The sequence below is a fragment of the Pristiophorus japonicus genome, chromosome 15, assembly GCF_044704955.1.
Source record: "Pristiophorus japonicus isolate sPriJap1 chromosome 15, sPriJap1.hap1, whole genome shotgun sequence".
NCBI lineage: Eukaryota > Metazoa > Chordata > Chondrichthyes > Pristiophoridae > Pristiophorus > Pristiophorus japonicus.
In genome coordinates, this window is record NC_091991.1 from 63800886 (window position 1) to 63821799 (window position 20914).

The following is a 20914-nucleotide window of genomic DNA, read 5'->3' on the forward strand; positions in this document are numbered from 1 at the left end:
GAGCTTTGGGACATCCCGTGGTCGTGAAAGATGCTATATAAATCCAAGTCTTTCTTTTACGCAGCTAGTGTAAAAGAAAGCACAGTTTATCAAAATTAATCTCTGATTTTGAATTTAGTGTGAACATTCAGAAACCACTGGTGTTCCACTCAGCTGTGTGTGACAATATTGGAACTGCCAGATTGATTGAATGCGTTTAACATGCTGCCAGACATCTGCACAATGTCTGGAGCACACTGAGTGGTGATGTAAGGCAAGGTACACAATATAAGTTGTAAGCAGCAAAATCACAAGTAAATTATAGGAATCAGGACATCAATACTGGTAATAATTTAAATGTTTCTGATTATTTAAAGTAATTAAATAATTTAGGCCCTGAAATGACATTGTTGGGCACTAGCATATGAATGCTTAATGGGTGTGCCTGAAATTCCCCTCCTGTTATTTAAAATAAATGGGTTATCACCACCGATAAAGTAGTGGCAAGTGGAATTTCAGACAAATGCATTACGTCTTAGTGCATGATTATCCCATGATATAATTGAAGGGTCCTGGTGATTATTCTTGGCTGGCAAAGCAGAGTAAACCAACCAGTGACATCATGGCTTCATGTGGTTTATATATCCCCAAGTCAGGGCCATGTGAGTGTTATAAAGTGATACTGTGGGTTAGGATGCCATCCTTCATCTCTGGCAACCGGGTTCCAATCTAAGCTGTTGGGATAGAAAACCCCTCCAACTCTGATGGCTGGGAGGATTCACAGTGAAATGATTTTGTTACAGTCTCATCAATGCTTTTGATGGAATTGCGTTCACAACATTAAAATGAAAATTTGCTGATTAGGATTGTTGGTGCTGCAGAGATTGTTAGTTTGAGATTGGGGATGTGACACATTGTCCGTCATCTAATCTCGGATACATTTGACAAGAAAGTATTTGATCCTAATATGAAAGTAGTAAGTGGAAAGATATGTGATTCCCCAGTAGACATCCCACACCCTGATGAGCATTAAATTCACAGCTGGAGTACACAGGGGTGTCAGTCACAGGTAAAGCATACTGTAATATGTATTGGTAAAACCATCTTCATCTGTCAGATGAGCCTTAGATAGCCCTGGTCTATATCATAATCTTGAACAGCATCCCCTCTTGTCACATTATGTAGAACTACACAGCAGTAGGTAGTTAGCTATGGTAAAGGAAGATAGGACTCGAATAAGGAAGGTAAGCTAAATTCTATATACTGGGAATGAAAACTGATATCTTTGGAGAATGACCCTGTCTCATGTTTTGAAGTGTGTGTAACAGCATGAGCTTCCCTTTAGAAACAGAAAATGCTGGAAATACTCAGCAGGTCAGGCAGCATCTGTGGAGAGAGAAACAGAATTAATGTTTCAGGTCGATGATCTGTCCAGTATCATCGATTTTAAACATGAACTCTGTTTCACTCTCCACAGATGCTGTCTGACCTGCTGAGTATTTCCAGCATTTTCTGATTCTATTTCAGATTTCCAACATCCGCAATATTTTGCTTTAGTATGAGCTTTGCTTTTGCAGTTTTTAACATCATCTGACTCCTTGGAATATGTTGCAGTACCTTTCCGATCTCCATTTATTCTCTGTAAAACCATTTCTTAATTTTCTTTCCTTTCAGTCAAAGACAACTTGTAATGCTGCCATGAATGTTGGGGACTTCATCATTTTCCACCATATTTTGTACTTCACAGTTCCACTTCCTCGCCATTTGGTTAACTCTCTCTTCCTTTTTGGAGCTGAGTGACATTTTACCTTATTTGTTCCATTATTAACTTAAAGTAAGGGCAGTCTTTTTTTTTAACTCATTATTTTTCCCTACTTGTCTCCTCCTTTCCAGTGTTCTTAATTAATTTGTATTTATCTGTGTAGATCAACTATTGCCTATTTATATAAAAGTTTTGAACACATCCATTAACTTAAGACATCACACTTCAAAATGTCAAAAGTATAAAGAAGGGAAAGAAAGGCTTGCTGTTTTTCTGACTTCAAGTTGGGATTTTATTTTCACGTATTTGGCAATCTGCAAACTTCCCTCGCTAATTCAACTATATTGACCTCAGGGCCTACTTATACCTCTTCACCACAGGGAGTGCCTTTAGCAGTAATCTTAAAGGGACAGGTCAGCTTAGTTAAAAAAAAAAACAACACCCAGACTACCTGTGAGCAGTGCCGTGGGCAGATAGAAACTAGAGCTTTGTTACAAGTGTCATAGATCAAATATGAAAGGTCACCAACTTGACACGTTGACCCTACCCTCCTCGCTCCACAGATGCTGCCTGACCTGCTGAGTATTCCCAATTGTTTCTGTTTCTATTTCAGATTTCCAGTTTTTTTTGCTTTACATCTCTTCCGACAATGGAAATAAAAATTAAGAGAGATGAAAAATGGGCTGCCAATACTGGGGTCTGTGTGGCCTGAGAACGCAGGCAAAAAGAAACTTTCATGCACAGCCCCTTGCTGGAGATTCCAAGTGTCCCATCTGTAAGGGATTTTCTATTCATCTCTTTATCAGATAAATGTGCTATGATACAGTCGTTGGAATGCAAAGAACATAACTAGAAATTCCTGGCTAACACTACCTTGAGGATATCTTGTCATTGATGGTGAGTCAAAGCTGTTCTTTCATGAGTGTGTTTAATCTCTTGTGTTTTTGAATGAGCAAAATAACCTGAAGCTTAGTATCAATGGTGCGACAGTACTGGAGATTCTGTTTACTTTCTGAGCTTGTGTCTTCTGGTGGCACCTTATTATGTCTTTAGATAAATTCCAGAAATCTTGCCTGCTACTGAAGGGGAAAAAAATACAAACCGTGCACTTTGCCATGCTAATATCCCTTTTTGTTAGTCTTTGTACTTCTAATAAAATCAAATAAAATATTCACCTTATTTATTTTAATGTGAGGAACAGGTCTCCAGTTGCCACCATTTAGTCTATTATAAGAAAGTGAGGTGAAGCTCTCCTGGGTGATGCGCTCAGACTGTGCTGAAAAGCAACTGCCTGCCATTTTATTTACACCAACAGTTAACTGACAGCAGTAATAGACATCATCTTCATGACATCATCAAATTAAATTGCAGCAACCAGGAATCTTTTAAGTTACTTTTTATAGGATAAATATATTTGTTTTGTTAAAGGTACCCAGACTGACACTGAGGGACATTGGGGGGGGGGGGGGGGGGGGGGGGGGAGGCTGCTGCCTTCCTACACTTTACTTCCCCCTTTACAGATATTCTCAGAAATGGGCCTCTTGAGTATTTAAAGTTTTTAACTTTAAAAAGATAATAACCAAATATCAATGTTGCATTTTGTCTTGCATTAAGTGACCAGAGGTACCATTGCCCTGACGCCCCCGAGCTCCTGATGGGAACAATGAGCAGCAGAAGGTACTTGGAGCTGAGGCTCAGAGCAGAAGGTGATGTTTCAGTGCTCAGCATCAGAAATGACACAAAAGTGGCAGCTCCAATTGGGTGAGCAAACGTTTTAAATTAATTGCAGGATGTATTTTTGTGACAAATACTCAAGTGTAATTCACTGTTCTTTTAAATTAGGAAGTTTCTGTAGGGAATATAAGGGAACATTTCTCTCACATTCACATCAGTTTCTTATGATTTATGAACCTATGAGCCGGGATAATGCACTAGATAGAGCAATCATTTTCCAGTCAGTTGCCTATTATAGAAGTTTATCTGATACCTGACTTTGATACTGTTGTTTGCTATACTTTTTCTTTAATGAGTTTTAATGCAGACACACCAGACAAACATTTCATTCATGTCGATGCTCTCTGCTAACACCAGTCACAGCTGCTCACTGTTGTGAAATAGAACAGAAAAACAACACAAAAATGCAGCTCCCAATCTGCATGTTCATGGCACTCAGTGCAGCTCATGGACATTCTGCTAGCAGCCTTTGGTAGAAGTTAATTCCAAACAGTGGAGGCATTCTGTCAGAATGAAGCTTTGGGACACACAAAATGACAGGGAATAGCTTGTACCCCACACATGCAGCGTTTCTGACATTCTTTATTTGCACCTTGCAATTGTTCAAGTTTCAAATCTGGCAAAATTATTACCAACACCCAGGGAATAATAAATACCTGACTAATCTAATAAAAAGAAAATCTTACATTTATATAGCACCTTTCACGACCACCGGACGTCTCAAAGCGCTTTGCAGCCAATTAAGTACTTTTGGAGTGTAATCATTGTTGTAACGTGGGAAACGCAGCAGGCAATATATGCACAGCAAGCTCCCACAAACAGCAATGTGATAATGACCAGATAAACTGTTTTAATTATGTTGATTGAGGGATAAATATTCGCCAGGACACCGGGGATAACTCCCCTGCTCTTCTTCAAAATAGTGCCATGGGATCTTTTACATCCACCTGAGAGGGCAGACGGGGCCTTGGTTTAACGTCTCATCCAAAAGATGGCACCTCCAACACAGCATTCCCTCAGAACTGCACTGGAGTGTCAACCTAGATTTTTGTGCTCAAGTCCTTGGAGTGAGATATGAACCCACAACCTTCATGACTCAGAGGTGAGTGTGCTACCCACAGAGCTACAAAATATTAGTGACATCATAAAGTTGAAGAGCAAACAAATTTACATCCATCACCTAACTCCCACTATCACCCTCGCTCCAAAATTAGACTGCAGCATTTCAATTACTCTAGCATATCAATTTTTTAAATAATATATACTCTTTATGTTACAGGATAAATTTATTCAATTCAATCTCCAAAAGTTGTTTGACACTAACAACTGGAATATGTAGATATGTATGTGCAGACGACTGCTAGTGCACTCCATGTTTTCAAGTGTGACGATGTTTCCATTGAAGTAGTGTGACCATTGTTCAAGAAATAATATTCCATGAAGAAATTCTCTACATTCTTAGAACAGTTCTATGTTTAAGCAAAATGTACTATGATAATGGAGGATCTATTTGTTACACAACAAACAAGGTTCACATAAAATTAAATATTGATATTAGTCACATCCTGTGGTTCAGCCAAGGGTGCAGTTAACCCATGACAACCTCATCAACAAAAATCAGAAGCAGTCAGCAATAGTAAGTAATAGTAAATATTGTTTATATTTTGCAGAATAAAGCACACATGTTCCAAGGCAGCAACGTTACTTTGGGGTGGGGGAAATACATGGTGATAAAAAAATTGGAAGAGATGAAAGTTTTATATAGTCTCACCTTCACTACGTATTTCTACTTTGCAGAACACTGCAAGATTGTGTTTTATCCTATACAAACTATGTCCCCTCACCTCTGTGCTTCTAATACAAGTGAGACCCTCAGGAAAATAAACTTTCAGACGTTTAGAGTTATTCTTATACTGGTGGTAAGCAACAACCTCTATACATCACAGCAAGGAAAGCTATCAGTAGTATAGGATCATTAATATACAGGACTCACAAATTCGGACACTTGTGCTGGTGTAAAAAAATGTAACTATGTTCAATCAAAGGTTAATGAGGTTAAGCGCCTTGATCTGGGTTTTCAGACTATTTGTCTACATTTCAACGACTTTATTTATCTTCATCATAATTAACATAATAAGTTAATGATCTTTGGTAAAGGTAACAAATTGTCCTCAGAAATAGGAAATCCTGTACAGCTCGTGTTTATTGTGCAGCTAGTGTTTATTGTGCATGAAGGTTTATTTGCAAGAAGCTTATGATAGGATTGGTATCTAAAATAAGTGTTTACATCATTGGTCCATCGTGATAATGTCTGACTGAATTATGTGAAAACAGCTCAATCCCAGATATTTACATATGATGGATAATCTTCATGATGCTGCGATTTAAGATTGAGAGAGTTGTGTTATTCTTTTGATCATGGTGATTAACTACCCTATCTTCAAACCAATTCAAAGGTATAAAACGGTGTTGTGCAGTCTGCTGCATTGCTGATGCACATTCAGATACATTGAATTCCTTAAGCAAGTGGTTTACATTTTACAACCAGAAACTGTGATTTCAGAGGTTTGACTGAAGTAACAGGGAAATGGATCTTTAAGCAGTAATTGTAAATGTTGTAAATTACTACTTGTGCTGTATATTTGTATATTTGCTTTTGCAAACCATCTAATTGCAAATATAATTTAATTAGCATTAAAATTGATGCCTGTATAAAGTGGGCTTAGTATTTGATATTTTCTGCCTTTGGAATGACAGGAGACAGAAGCCGAGGAATGACTTCTGACAATATCAGCAAATACATGACACAATAGTCCGACATTCCTCTACTTTAACTAAAACATTAACCCATTTATTTTAAAAGGCGTATGCTGTCATTAAAGTAGCTGGTAGAGCAATGTTATAGCAACATCATTTTCTAGTCTATAGTGGGCAGCATTCATAAATTCTCGCAGTATTCGTGCTAAATAAGGTCATTGATGATAACAGGAGCTGCACAACATAATGTTCACCACTTAATAATCCAGCCCATTTTTGGGTACCTGGTAAAGGGTTAGAATAGAAACGGTGTTTAAACACCCTAAGGGCAGATAAATCCAGGTGGATAATAGACAAAACAGGTTACTCTATTCACCAGACTGGTCACTGTAAGGTAACTGTAATGAGTTACTGGAGACCGGGACAACACTGGCCTTCATCTCACTCTTGGCTCCCTAGTCTGATCCCAAAGGTTTATATCGGCACTAAGGGCTGCAATTCTTTGACTGCTTGCTTTTACTCACCCACTCTCAGCTCCTGTCCGAAGACTGTTTTCTCTCCGAGTGCTGAGCAGTTCCACCGGCCGTATCTGAACTGATACTGACACTCGTTGATCCCCATCTGCGCCCCTTCCCCGATCACGATGATGGCATCCGGGCGGCTCTGACAGATCGCCCGCTGCCGGGGCGCCAGACCTGGGATCTTGTTGCAGATGATATTCGCTCCCAAGGCGACCACTGAGGACAACGCTCTAAAACAGAACAGCGACAGAGAACAAAACAATTAAACCACAAAACAGCGCACCGCGCGAAGAGTAAGTCAAGTCAAATGATTGTAGCCTCGGAGAGCACTAACTCCTGTGATCTCCAGGCCAAATCTCATCTTGCAGTGTTCCCAACCCAGTAACGTGGCTGAATTGAAACCCTTCCACCTTCTGTCCAGCACAGACAATTGTTGCATTGCACTGGACGGAAAACTGCGGAAAGGTTTGATTGTGTGATCCTTTTACAGCGTAACACGGAACGACAAGACGGGTTAAAGTCGAGAGCACGTTTCTACAGCGAGGAGGTTTCTATTCGCTCCCGTCTCGTGAAACCCGTGTCCTTTCCAATTCCTCTGGAAGAAAAATAGGCGACCACAGATTTTCTGAACCTGCTTGAATAATATATAATTAGGCAAGAGAGAGAGAGAGTACATGTGGATTAAGTTTGAACGGATGAAATGGAGAGTGAGGTTTGAAAGGCAAAAGGGGAGGGAGGGGAAGAGAGTTAGTTTCAGAGAGCCGACGGTTCCACCGCACCGGGCACTACCTGGATCAGAGAACAGGGCTCAGCCCCAGCTTACCACCGCAATGTGCTTTTCTTCTTTCCTCTCTTCTCTGGCACAAAGCAAATGTCAATTTGACAGATACAGTGAAACATTTTCGGGGGAGGGGAGAGCCGTGCAACTTACTAACTGGCGGTGTGAATGGCAATGCCGCAAGTGGCAGTGGTTCGAGCAGCGAACCCGCAGAATGGGACCCAGGTAAGTCCAGGCGTCTGATGACCCGGCACAAAATGCAATCAAAGCGCTCTCTCCCCAACTATCAAACTTACAGGCTAAACCACGAAGTTACGACGTAAAATGGCTTAAGATGCTCGCGGGTTGTTTTTTGAAATGGTTGTTCTGACTTACAGGTAACTTCCGCTGGTCAGGATAAGAAACATCTGCGGGTAATACACTGACAGCAGCACACTGCGGGATAACAAAATGATCATGGTCGCCCTCTGCGTCAACTCCGGCCGCTTTTGTTTGATTTATTCGAATAGAAATGCGAGATGCTATTTGTGAGCTCGTTCTTTGTGTGGGTCCTCGGTAATCAGTCTTGTCCAGGGTCTTGTCGATAGATTGGTGTTTTTGCCTCTCTTTCATGACGGAGCAGTGGTTTGCAGTTGTTGGGAGTTACTGTTCGAATGGTTGAGTGTTTTGTGAGAGTTCATCTGCTCTCAGGAGACCGCCTGTTGCAATTGGGCAGACAGGCTAATCCCAGCCACTGCAATCCGCCCACTCCCTTTCAAAACACAATGGGGCAAAAATGACAATGAAAATCGCTCAGATCTGCTTATAGACAGCTAGACAAGTCCCACAACCACCGTACTCACTTTTTAAAAGGGAAAACATAGCGACTAGGCTTGGGGATGCGAGACAATCCAGTGCAACAGAGCGAAATTGACCTTGTTTAAGCGGGCAGATCAGTTTCCCTGGTTTCAGAGTAAAATGTTCCGTTTGCAATGTTATTTTTGTAACTGTACTCGGAAGAAAGGTGGTTCCTATCTGAACAGTCACATATTATTTTTAAGAATACGTTCCAAAAGCAATGGGTTTTGCGTGGATATTCATCGCCTTAACATTGACAACCTTAATCTGATTCAAGAACGTGGTTTTGTTTATGTTTGAAATCTTAGAATCGACAAACCTTAAAAGACAGAAAAAAGCTCAGAGCCTTGAAATGCGACTGTTGTGTTTGTGGATTCCACACACGGTTACTGCCAGCTATTGGGGTGCACAACATACAACATTGACTTGCAGCACATTGGGAGGCAGTCATTGAGCTAACAGAAGAGGTACTGAAGGAATGATCAGCCATGATTTTATTGAATGGCGGTGCAGGCTCGAAGGGCCGAATGGCCTACTCCTGCACCTATTTTCTATGTTTCTATCTCGTGACATTATAAAATGTCCGATGGATCAGTGAAAGTCCAAGATGAGTCCTGACCGTGGGAAGAATCCTTGAGGTATAATTATTGCCTTAAACTTACTGTCTGCCATTTGATAATATATTGGTGTTTCAATATCAAAAAATAACTCGTTTGAACCATTTGGTTTTGTCGCTGTTAATAGATGTAGGTGGAAGAGTAGAAGGATGAGTAATGATGCAAGACATGTCGGTACAGGACACCACGTGATTGTGTATATATATTACCTTCAACACTTGCAGTGTAATACAGTAAGAAGGGGGCTTTTGGTGGCGATTGCCATGAAATAAGATTCACTCCGTGTGATGTCAAGAAATGGCTGAGCGCATTGGTTACAGCAAAGGCTATGGGCCCTGACAACATCCCGGCTGTCGTGCTGAAGACTTGTGCTCCAGAAGTTGCTGCACCTCTAGCCAAGCTGTTCCAGTACAACTACAACACTGGCATCTACCCGACAAATGAAAACTTCCCCAGGCATGTCCAGTCCACAAAAAGCAGGACAAATCCAATTACCACCCCATATGCCTACTCCCAATCATCAGCAAAGTGGTGGAAGCTGTCATCGACAGTACTATCAAGCAGCACTTACTCACCAATAACTTACTCACTAATGCTCAGTTTGGGTTCCGTCAGGACTACTTGACTCCATACCTCATTACAGCCTTGGTCCAAACATGGATGAAAGAGCTGAATTCCAGAGATGACATGAGAGTAACTACCTTTGATATCAAGGCAGCATTTGACTGAGTGTGGCATCAAGGTGTCCTAGTAACATTGAAATCAATCGGAATCAGGGCATAAAAGCCTCCACTGGCTGGAGTCATACCTAGAACAAAGAAAGATGGTTGAGGTTGTCGGAAGCTAATCATCTCAGTCGCAGGAGATCCTCAGGGCAGTGTCCTAAACCCAACCATCTTCAGTTGATTCATCAATGACCTTCCCTTTATCATTAGGTCTGAAGTAGGGATGTTCACTGATGATTGCACAGTGTTCAGTTCCATTTGCAACTCCTCGTGTAATGAAGCCGTCCGTGCCTACATGCAGAAAGACCTGTACAACACCCAGGCTTGGTCTGATAAGTGGCAAGTAACATTCACGCCACACAAATGCCAGGCAATGACCATTGCCAACACAAGAGAGTCTAACCACATATAGATTATGCCGGTGGCTAGTTACATTCATATACATTCAAGTCCATTAAAAAAATGTGTATTTACATCGTTACATTTGTGGTACAGTTGTGAGGCAAGTACATTTGACTGGTGAGGTACATTCTTGATACATACTTGGACTCATTGTTAGTGTCGGCAACAGTGCGTGAGGACAAACTAGTTCCAGAACTGCTGGGTGGTGTCCAGATAGTCTGGTGGCGGCGTGGTGCCCAGTGCTGGCAGTGGGAACCCGGTTGGCTCAAGTTGCCTGCTCTTTGGGCCTTTGCCTTTGCTCCTAGCATCGGGCAGGTTCACAGGTGCCTGTGACCTCCCTGTCCTTTCCTTGCACCCTGGGTTGCTGCTGCTCCCTGAGAGGCAGTCATCTGGCAGTGCACAGGGAACTGCTGACTCGCTTGCCTGGGAGTTATTTGGGTTGGGATCCTGGCTGGTTCCGGTTCCATTTTGGAGGACCGTTGCGGGTGACACCTTCGTTCCCAGGTGTAGCCTTAGTGGCAATAGGTTCTGGGGGCTGCGCCTTAGTGCGGTTTGCTCTTTTGGCTGCTTGTGGCCACACTCTGTGGTGCATCACTCTGGTCCCAGGGATGCAGGCTATAGGGTTGGGTAGCTCGCTGGACCTGTGTGCTCCTGATGGGTGTTTGCCTGCTACGTAATCAGCTGAAATCCTACAGCGCACAACATTTCATTATTCATTGTAGATAAACTGTAGCTCTGATCACAATTGCATGACTTTTCTTTGCTTATTACGTGTATAAAACTCTGATCATTAATTACAAGCTTTACATTTAACTCACAGTTGCTATTACATTGATTGAGAATGTGGAACTGTCCTTTTAAGTGTGGTGGGTTGCTGGTCTCCTTTAAGAGGGCCTTGCTATCTTTACCCCAATCCTCTTCTTCATTTGGTGCCACGTGTTGCTCCATCAGCGCTGCACCTCGTGATCTGGCCGCCGCCATCTTTTTCTTCAGCGTTTCACCTCGTGGTTTGGGCACCATCTTTCTTCCCTCCATGATGTCGACTGCTGTGATCCTCTTCTCCCCGGGTTCTGCCACCGAAGCTGGGAAGTCACCTCTGGATCCGATTTTTTCCTCCAGAGTCCTGCCACTGGAGCCTGGAAGGTGCGTTCGGGTCATCTCAGCTGGATCATCTCCATGCAGTCATGCTGAGCGGTCTGTGCTTCGGGTGCGGTGCTGGTCTGCTCTCTGGTGCCGGATCCAATCTCAGGTGGGGGCTTGCTTTGCCTCTGAGCCTGGGGGACGTCGATCGCTGGAGGGGTGAAATCTTCCCTGCTCCAATGGATCTTCTTCATCCACCTTCTTCCGAGTAGCGTTGGTCCATCACCTGCAATAATCCACAGTGGTAACTTGGATTAGTGCACCACGCCATCATGGAGTATCTTTACATCGGCACTAGCAACGATTAGGATAAGTTCATTGGTGTAGGTGCGCAGCTTTGCCTGCAACGGGACCAACTTGGGTCGTTCAGCTTGATTGTCCCATAGCCTCTCAAAGGCTTCTTGATTCATTACTGACTGGCTCGCCCCTGTGTCCACTTCCATGAAGACTGGAACGCTGTTTATCTCGACCTCCATCCTCATTCTGTGGTGCAAGTAAACATTCTGTGGTGCAAGTAAACATTCCGTACACCTCATCGTGGGGCTGAACTGCCTCTCTGACTATCGCTTCATAATCCGCGCTGGATTTATGGGCATCGGCAGACTCTTCAACAACACAGCGAGTCATATTTCTTTTAAACATTCGCTGGAGGTGGCCCTTTGTGCTGCAGCCTTTACACACAGTCCTTAAAATGACACTGGTGAGCCCTGTGATTCCCTCCGCAATTCCAGCATGGTGCTACTCGATTAGCCCCCCTCAACAAACTCTGAGTTAAGGGACTTGGGGGGCCTGTTCTCTCTCCCCTGAGGAGATTCATGTTCTACAGTCCAGCCTCTAAAAGGCACCATTCTGTGTACAGTACTTGCCGGGTTTGAGACCTGAGGATGAGTCATCCGCCTAGAACCTCAGGTTGAAGTCATGAATGCCTGGCTCATGGTGATGGCCTTCTGCAGTGTGACTGTGGTGTCCGCAGATAGTAGCCTGTGAAGAAGGCTCTCGTGGCCAATTCCAATGACAAAGATATCCCACAACGCTTCAGTGAGGTGGTCACCGAAATCATACGGTGCCGCCAGCCTGCTGAGGTCTGTAGCATACTTTGCGATTTCCTGGCCTTTGGGCCGTTGGTGGGTATAAAACCGGTGTCTGGCTGTGAGGATGCTCTCTTTAGGCTTGAGTTGTTCTTGGATCAGCATTACAAGCTCCTCGTACGTCTTGGTCATTGTCTTCACTGGTGCCAGCAAGTCCCTGACAAGGCCATAGACAGTGGGCCCACAACTGGTTAGCAGGATAGCTCTGCGCTTATCAGCCAGTGTGGCCAGATTGTCATCTGCCAGGTCATTTGCTGTGAAGAAATGGTCGAGCCTCTCCACAAAGTTGTCCCAATCATCACCATCGGCGAACCAAGGTTAGCCATTTTCGCGTGAAAGTCCGTAGTCTCATCGCCAATTGTTATGTCTTTGCCTCGTGGAGTCATTATCAGAGCATCCAATGCATTTCACTTTAACTGTAGTGACCTTAGTTAATTTAATATAACTCCAGAGTGAGGATCACACCTGCCTTTTATACTAAGCCTGGCCCACCTGTACAGGTAACCTCCAAGTCTCCCACTGCAGTGCCCTCTGGTGGCACACCTTAGTGACCATACAGCTGATGTACAAGTTTCCCATAGTAGTGCCCTCTGGTGGCACATCATATGCAATAGTACAGGCAGTAACATGTCCAGTAGATACATGACAGCCTGGACTGGAGAATTTTAGCTATGAGGAAAGATTGGATAGGCTGGGTTTGTTTTCTTTGGAACAGAGGAGGCTGAGGGGAGACCTCATTGAGGTGTATAAAATTATGAGGTGCCTAGATAGAGTGGATAGGAAGGACCTATTTCCCTTAGCAGAAGGGTCAACAACCAGGGGCAATAGATTTAAAGTAATTGATAGGAGGAGATTTGAGTGGATTTTTTTTCATCTAGAGGGTGATAGGGTTCTGGAACTCACTGCCTGAAAGGGTGTTGGAGGCAGAAACCCTGACCACATTTAAAAGTATTTGGATGTGCACTTGAAGTACCTACAAGGAGAGCTGGAAAATGGGATTAGGCTGGTTAGCTCTTTGTCGGCCGACTCAAACACGATAGGCTGAAATGGTGTCCTTCTGTGCTGTAAATTTCTATGATTCTAAGTCAGGTGTGAGATGGAATACTCTCCACTTGCCTGGATGAGCGTAGCTCCAACAACACTCAAGAAGCTCGACAGCATCCAGGACAAAGCAGCCCGCTTTGGCACCCCATCCACCATCTTAAACATTCACTCCCTCCACTACCGGCACCCTGTGGCTGCAATGTACCATCTAAAAGATGCACTGCAGCAACTTGCCAAGGTTTCTTCGACAGCACCTCCCAAACCCATGACCTCCGCCACTCAGAAGAACATAAGATAAGAAATAGGAGCAGGAGTAGTCTATTCAGCCCTTTGAGTCCCCTCCGCTATTCAATAAGATCATGGCTGATCTTCTACTTCAACTCCACCTTCCCTTAATTCCCTTAGTATTCAAAAAATTAGCGATCTCTGCATTAAATATACGCAACAACTGAGCATTCAGATAGACAAGGGTAGCAGGTGCATGGGATCACCACAACCTCCAAGTTACACACCATCCTGACTTGGAAATAGATTGCCATTCCTTCATCGTCAATGGGTCAAAATCCTGGAACTCCCTCCCTAACAGCACGGTGGGAGTACCTTCACCACACGGGCTGCAGCTGTTAAAGAAGGCAGCACATCTTCTCGAGGAATTAGGGATCGGCATAAATGGTGGTCTTGCCGACACTGCCCACGTCCCTTGAACGAATAAAAAAGCATCATGTATAGAGAATGCACAGCAGAGAACGACAGAATATGTAGTGTGTGTTTAGTTTATGACAGAAAAAGGGCTCACAGCCCTAAATAGAAAATGTGTCCTTAGGGCGAGGACTGGGCAAACATTGTTGCCATTATTACATTAAGTACAGGGGAGAGGTAAACGTTTTGTGACGTTTTTTGGATTAATATAATCCTAGCATCAGGTAAGGAAAAGAAAGGGTACATTCTTATGAAAAAGTTGAGAACTATGAACGAGTCTTGACTCCACTGTGCTGAATGCCACTAAACCCCATTCCTTATATTGGTACAAGGAGAACGAGGAATACGAATACACGATAGTTTATTTTAATGTTTTCCTTTCTTTAAAAAAAATGCTTTACCTCTGTTTAAACGCGAATAAACAGGAAAAATAGCTGACTTGCTTCGTGATGCCAAGGTTGCAGTGATGTAAAAACAGTGACCACGACATTTTAAAGAATGACGCCACCGTTGTGTTGCAGACCCCGGGTTGACTCTGGTACCTGTTTTCTCGCAGCAGCTGGTTATAATACCCAGCGTACATTGCTTATAACTCGCAGGAAAGCAGAGCACTGCACTGCATTTAGAAACATGCGCAGACTCCCAATACCAGAGACATGTCAAAACTGACTCTCGTGTAAGCTTTTTACCAACGTGAAAAAAAAGGTTTTATACCACCCAGGGATTTTGTAAACCTGCACCCAAATATTAAAAGGTTCATTTAACACCAGTTGCAGTTATAGCCGGTGTCCGGCTATTCACTAGCACAGCACGCCTTACAGTACTGAACCCAAACCTGCTTCGTGCCGTTGGTCCAGATGTTGCCACTTTTGCATCACCCTGAAGCCGTGTCCACCTAGCAGCGATGCAGAAGTGACAGTATAACCCTGAATGTAATGCTTTTGACCTGACTCGGTTGGCGTCAGACCTCCTTGGGTGTGATTTCACACTCTTTGGACTTGAAACCACGTGGAGTGTAATTTCAGTGCAGTGCAAGCTGGGTTTCTGCTGGAAATTCGGGGGCACTTAATATACTGTTTAAAATATTTCGAAATGGAGACACTCCGTCCACATTCTCTAAACATTCAAACTGACCTAGTACAGGGATGGGCCTGTGCACATGTGTTAAGCACACATGCCCAGAGCTATCTGATCAGCAAAATGTGATTGGTCGGACTGGTTTCAGACTAGCAGTGCGGTCTAAATCCCCAAACAAAGGAAGGTCCATAATCGAATAGTTGCACTGGCCAACCAAGAAAGCTCTCCTGTGTGAGGAGCTCCCAGTCTGGACTCGATCAACTTCTATTCCAACCCTTGTAGTGGGGTTTAAACTGAACCAGAAATGAATGCAGAGTGAAGTTGCCAGTGCTAAGGGTGCGGCTGTACCTGGTCATATGCGGGTTGTATTTCCTGAATTTACTCTCCGCACCAGTGTTTATAAATGGTTCCTGAGGTCCCACGTGGGTTTTGCGCCAGGTCAATGCACAAAGCGCAGTATAACTGTGCGGTTTGAATGGGCTGATCTGAGACGATTGAAATTGTGGCGAGGAGTTGTTCGATCATCTGGACGGGGTGGTCTCACATAACTTTGGTTTTATGTTGGTTGCAGTATGACTGCAGCTGGCACGAAGCCAACTTTTTTAAAGTTTAAAACAATAAGCAGACCGCCGTTATGTTTTGAATGTTATTAGGCCGCTGGCTCACCGCGGAGGTTTGATGTTTAACCAGCACTGAGCAGTGCCCGGCCAGTGCTTACATCTGCAATCACTTCGGCTCTACCTTGGATCTAGAGCGGGACAGAGGCGGCAGTGGTACTCGCCACTCGAAAGCAGCTTCCTGTCGTGTAACGGTGCCCTTATAGACCTTGTGACATTCAACGATACACTTTACCTGAGCTAGACCCAAGGGTCGTGGTGTTGAGGACTGGATTAATGAGGGCCAAGTGTTGCTGTAAAGGCGTTAAATTCATTTCTACCTGCAACCAATCCAACAACAAGCACTTGGTATGCCAGTCTGATGTGTGTGTGTGTGTGTGTGCGGTGTAGAGTGTGTGTATACCGTGTGTATATCGGCGCTCAGGTGTCTGATGGGTTCTGGATGGTTGACAGATGTTGCATCCCAAAACTGACCAGCCATTCTCAGAAAGACTAACTGCACAAGGAACCGGCACGGTAACGGTAGTTACCGGTATCATTGAGCTAGAAGTAGGCGATCCAGCTTCAACAAGTTGTAATGCGTTTCAGAACCATTTCTATAATTAACCTCTTAGTTTGTTGGCTAAAGTCAACTATCGGCTTAACACAATGCTAAAATACAAATGTTTGATTTATGATTCAGATGCGTCTTCTCAATGAACCGTTAAAATAAATATACCCACACTTCAAGTATAATCTATGTGCAATCAAAATATATGTTTACAACAAAATTATATATTTAAAACTTGCGAAACATTTTACGTATAGAAATACTGAGAGGGAGACTTAGGATGGGATGGGGAGCGCATTCAAATTGCACTAAAGGACCAGAGGTTGAAGGTTTGGGAGTGAACTCCAGTGATTTCTTAATACAATACACTGAACAAATCCATCAGCAATTTACTGCGATTGAGGTTAGTGGTCATAATAGGTAGGTGCTGTTGAAATCTGTTTCCAGCCTATAATATAGACACGCTTTCTGGGACCACCGAAAGCCACAATTGCAGTTAAACACCTGGAACAATCTGCGACAGACAGACAGGCATCTGCTAGTTTTCACAGCGTGTCACCTACCCCTGAATAGAAGCTTCAGGTGCAACTACCCCCTCACCCGACCATGCAAGGAACATCTATGCTGTTCCCAAATAACGCGCGCCATCCTGTTCATTCTTGTTATTAGAAAGCCTTGGGGACTTAAGGCATCATTTCTGGAATTACTTGCGCCCAGGTGTGAGATGCGACTGGATTTAACGAGTATCTTTGAGTTGATTACTTCTCAGGACCTGGGCCAGTAACATGTTACTGAATCATATACAGTGCCCAGGTTAAAAGTATTTGAATTGTTGTATGTTTCAGAACTAGCTAGCATTACCTCGAGGATCGTACTGTCCATTACCCTTAACAATGAAGCCTATTAAAATCATTTACAGTTTGTAAATGATCGATGTTATGCGTATTACAGGTAGTGCCCAGAGTGAAACACCTGCATGAGAGAGATAGCGAGCTTTGTGTGCTTTTGTAGCGAGTTTGAGCAGCACCTGAGGTGGTCGTTCTGTGTCTAATCTAACTGCCCATTTAATCTGCACCGTTTAACTGATCTCATGTCATGCACAAAATCATGAATTCGAGCCGCATTATCAAGAAGCAGATTTAAACCGATTGAGGCCATTTTTAAAACAGTCCACCAGATTTGGCCGTTGCAGTATACTGGTTTTGAAAAGAAGAGCAAGTGTAACTGGAAGCTTGGGTCATAAATAAAAGTTTTTCATTAAGCTGTGAAATGTGCAACAGTTTAGTATTCTGGGGAGTAGATACTGCTCGTTATAGATTCACACGGCTCGATCGCCGCCTGCTAAAACTGTCCATGTCCCGGAGACTTGCTCTAGTGGCGGTCACAGCATCTCTGATAATAACAGAGGCGCTTCCTGCGATGACTTTAAATAGTCAACATTTTATGTTTGGCATATCTTTTGTCTAAAACAAAAAAAAACACTGCAGATGCTGGAAATTTGAAATAACAGAAAATACTGGCAACATTCAGCGGTCAGACGCCATTTCATGTTTTTATTTTGGCTTCAAAAATATAACTTCAAACGATGTTAATGACACCTCTATTATAAACTAATACTGATTTTTTAAGTTTGGACGGGATTTCTTTATATACGTGTGGGAATTAGTGGTATGGTATCTGCATAAATACCTAAAATATATGTTATATTCGTTAAAAGGCAAGATTCGCATCCTTTTAATTGGACAAATTATGACGCGCAACCTCACTATTCACAGTTAGCATGTATTGTATAACTGTTAATTGGATGGCCCCTGGGACACGAACGAATCTGAGTTGTCAGACCGTCACTCTGAATGAAAATTTAGAATTGCCAGCTTAGTGGAAGGTGTAGTTTGCCCCTTTAAAAGGTAGTCACAATTAATGAGCCATGAGGGAAGCTACTGCTCATTCTATAAATGTTTTGCACTTACTGAAGTTTTCTGACCCACATCGGATCACCGAGTTATGTAGATAAATCGTGTGCCCGTCAGCTGCTCGTTACCAATTAGCTTTGACAACTTAAAATCTCTCAGACTGTGGCCGAATATTCTGGGTGCGTGACCATTTGATTGTGGGCACCACGCGTGCATCTCAATGATTTACAACAAATTATAAATGGCGCTTCAGAAAGACACGTTGTAGGCGGAGCTTGGGGCATCCAAGCTGAGAACGAACTACAGCACGGGAACTTGGTCCTCCTTGCACACAAGGTGTTTTCCGGGCAAATATTGGGGCACATGATCCTAGCAAGGTTAATCCAAGTGAATGCATGTAGCACTGCCGCCACAGCATGGGGAAGGCTTTAACGCAACGAAATATTTCAACGCGAATCTTTCAGGGGCTCACGGGTTCGAAGTGTGAAATCAGGACACCTGACTCGTGCTGTGCACTAAATCTATCACTAAAAACTCCAAGCCGAATACCCACCGAGCCGAGTAACATGGTCCAGTCAGCAGGTAAATGGCAGTGTCTCAATAAACACACAACTCACAACTGCCACTCTGTCCTCCGCACATCTGGGGTCATTGTACCAGCCTGTGCGCTTAGTGAGCTGTGTGCCAAATCTCAGCTTCCCTGATGTGTGATATACACGTGTTAATATCGCCGCACTGCGTCATCCACCCCGATACGCCGGTATCTCGCCTGTCAAGGTAGCCTTCCAGCAGAATTTCCTACAAACCAATGTTGTACTGGCTCGGGTGGTGGAGTGCTCATTGAGTGTGCACCTATTGTGGCTAGGAGCTGCTGCGGGCAACGGGGCAAGGGTTCGTTTTGCTCACAGAGGGGAGTCCTGTTCAGGTTAACGGGGAGAAAGACACTACGAAACAATCGGCATCATGGCGAGCGCTTGGAATCCTAAACAATTCGGTGGGAATAATGTTTTGACATTTGGACCAGTTACCCAAATCCAGTCATTCCCCGCGGAGCTGGAGTGGGGATTTCCGCTGAAAATGGGCACGGTTGAGTTCTGAGCGTGAGTTGGGATTGCTACACAGTGTGCCTTAGTTGGTTCCTTTCTGTCACAATATTTTCGTTTGTTTTGTTTTGATTTTTTTTTGGCTAACCGACCTCTCTCATTCAGTCCTTGTACGCGGAGGGCACCCGTCCAATTACCAGATGCATCGTCAAGTCTTTTTAAGAGATGGGATTTAGCAGACGCTCTCAAAAAAAAGTTGTGCATTCTTCATACAAAATCCCACAACTATGCAGCGGCCGAAAGTATTTGAGTTCAGAGGGGATAACAGGTAGCAGCGCATTCTAACAACCCAGGACTGTTGGGTTAGTGCTGAGGAATGTGGAAATACAACTCAGCCTTGCAACTAATAAGGGCATAGAGGTAAAGAAGTTGGCAAATATTCATAAAAGCACAACCTGTTTATTGTGAGCAAAAACTCCGCATTAAAGTGAGAAAGTGAGGCGGCTGGTTTCCGAATAGCAGGTGTTAGTTCGAGGGCACATTTCTGCAGCTTCCACCGATTCTTTTTTTGCGGGGAATTCTGCTTGTTCTTCTCCAGCGGTCTGCCGCGTTAAAATCCACTTTCCTCCAATCTATTGCATCAGAGGAGGGCAGACAAACCAGTTGTCAGGTAATTTCAACACGTATGTATGATGGATAGCATCGGCGATTCTGCCCAGGCCTGCAGGTTCGCCGTGCTTTGAAAACTGACTGCTGCAGATCTCCTATCAAGTGATTCATGTTTCTGAGAGAGGTCAAATGTAAGCCCATTCGGTGGCCAACATCTTATTCGGAAATAACCTCTTTATATGTGTGTCACCCAGACATCTCAATATATACACTGAGATCTAGAATATATATCACTCATTCACTTTGGCATTACAGGGCAATGAATTATCCAGCCTGTAATCTGCTATCTGTTTTGCTACAATTTCAAGATTAATTGCCCTCCCACCCCCTCCAAAATAGTTGGTTTCTCTACTTACCCTAACTTGACGTAGATGAGACCCAGGCAGAGAAAGACATACAGAATCCACCTTCGAAAGTTCCTGTGCATGTTCTAGAATCAGGGATTCGCCGCAAAGCCCAAATTGTGCGATATTGTTGAAATGTAAAAACACACACACACACACACACAAACCGCATACACTCACAAAGAGACACAAGCAGACTTGCAGAGCTAGCAACCCAGTTTCAGCGGTCGGGCGAGGCTCAGATCACTGCAGAATCTGCTCCCTTGCGCAGTATCAATGATGGGACACTCAGATCCTTCCAATTCCATGTGGATCTCTTCCCCATTTGTATTCAGTTCACATAAAGAGAGGGAAACAGCCTGACTCCACGGTGTAACCAAGGAAGGACAGCAGCGGGTTATTCCAGGTCTGCTCAGGCATTGCATCGCATGTGTTGTTACTTGTCCTGAGTTCTCCAGTGTTCAGCTACCTAGAATCTTTGTTGAACTGTTGGGGTGGTTGTAGTCGATCGCCCGTTGGAGGGTTTAAAATATCTCGTAACTCGTTCGCATCGACCTCCGCCTGACGGCATCCATTTACCTGCTGATATAGGTTGCTGCACAGCGACACAATCGTCAC

At 43.7% G+C, this 20914-nt stretch overlaps 1 protein-coding gene across 2 annotated transcripts in view; it reads right to left on the bottom strand.

Moving 5' to 3' along the window:
* Nucleotides 1-20379, bottom strand: part of LOC139281492 (protein Wnt-7b) — a 102969-nt gene extending 82590 nt beyond the window's left edge. Inside the window, exons 1-2 of one of the 2 annotated variants that reach the window (XM_070901666.1) lie at nucleotides 20309-20379; nucleotides 6757-6983 (exon numbers count right to left, since the gene is read on the bottom strand). In XM_070901666.1, coding sequence (XP_070757767.1) covers nucleotides 6757-6983; nucleotides 20309-20379 — 298 coding nt within the window. Of the gene's footprint in view, nucleotides 1-6756; nucleotides 6984-7906; nucleotides 7990-20308 lie in introns of those variants that run through there. The other variant, XM_070901665.1, reaches the window with a different exon arrangement.
* Nucleotides 20380-20914: the final 535 nt, after the last annotated feature.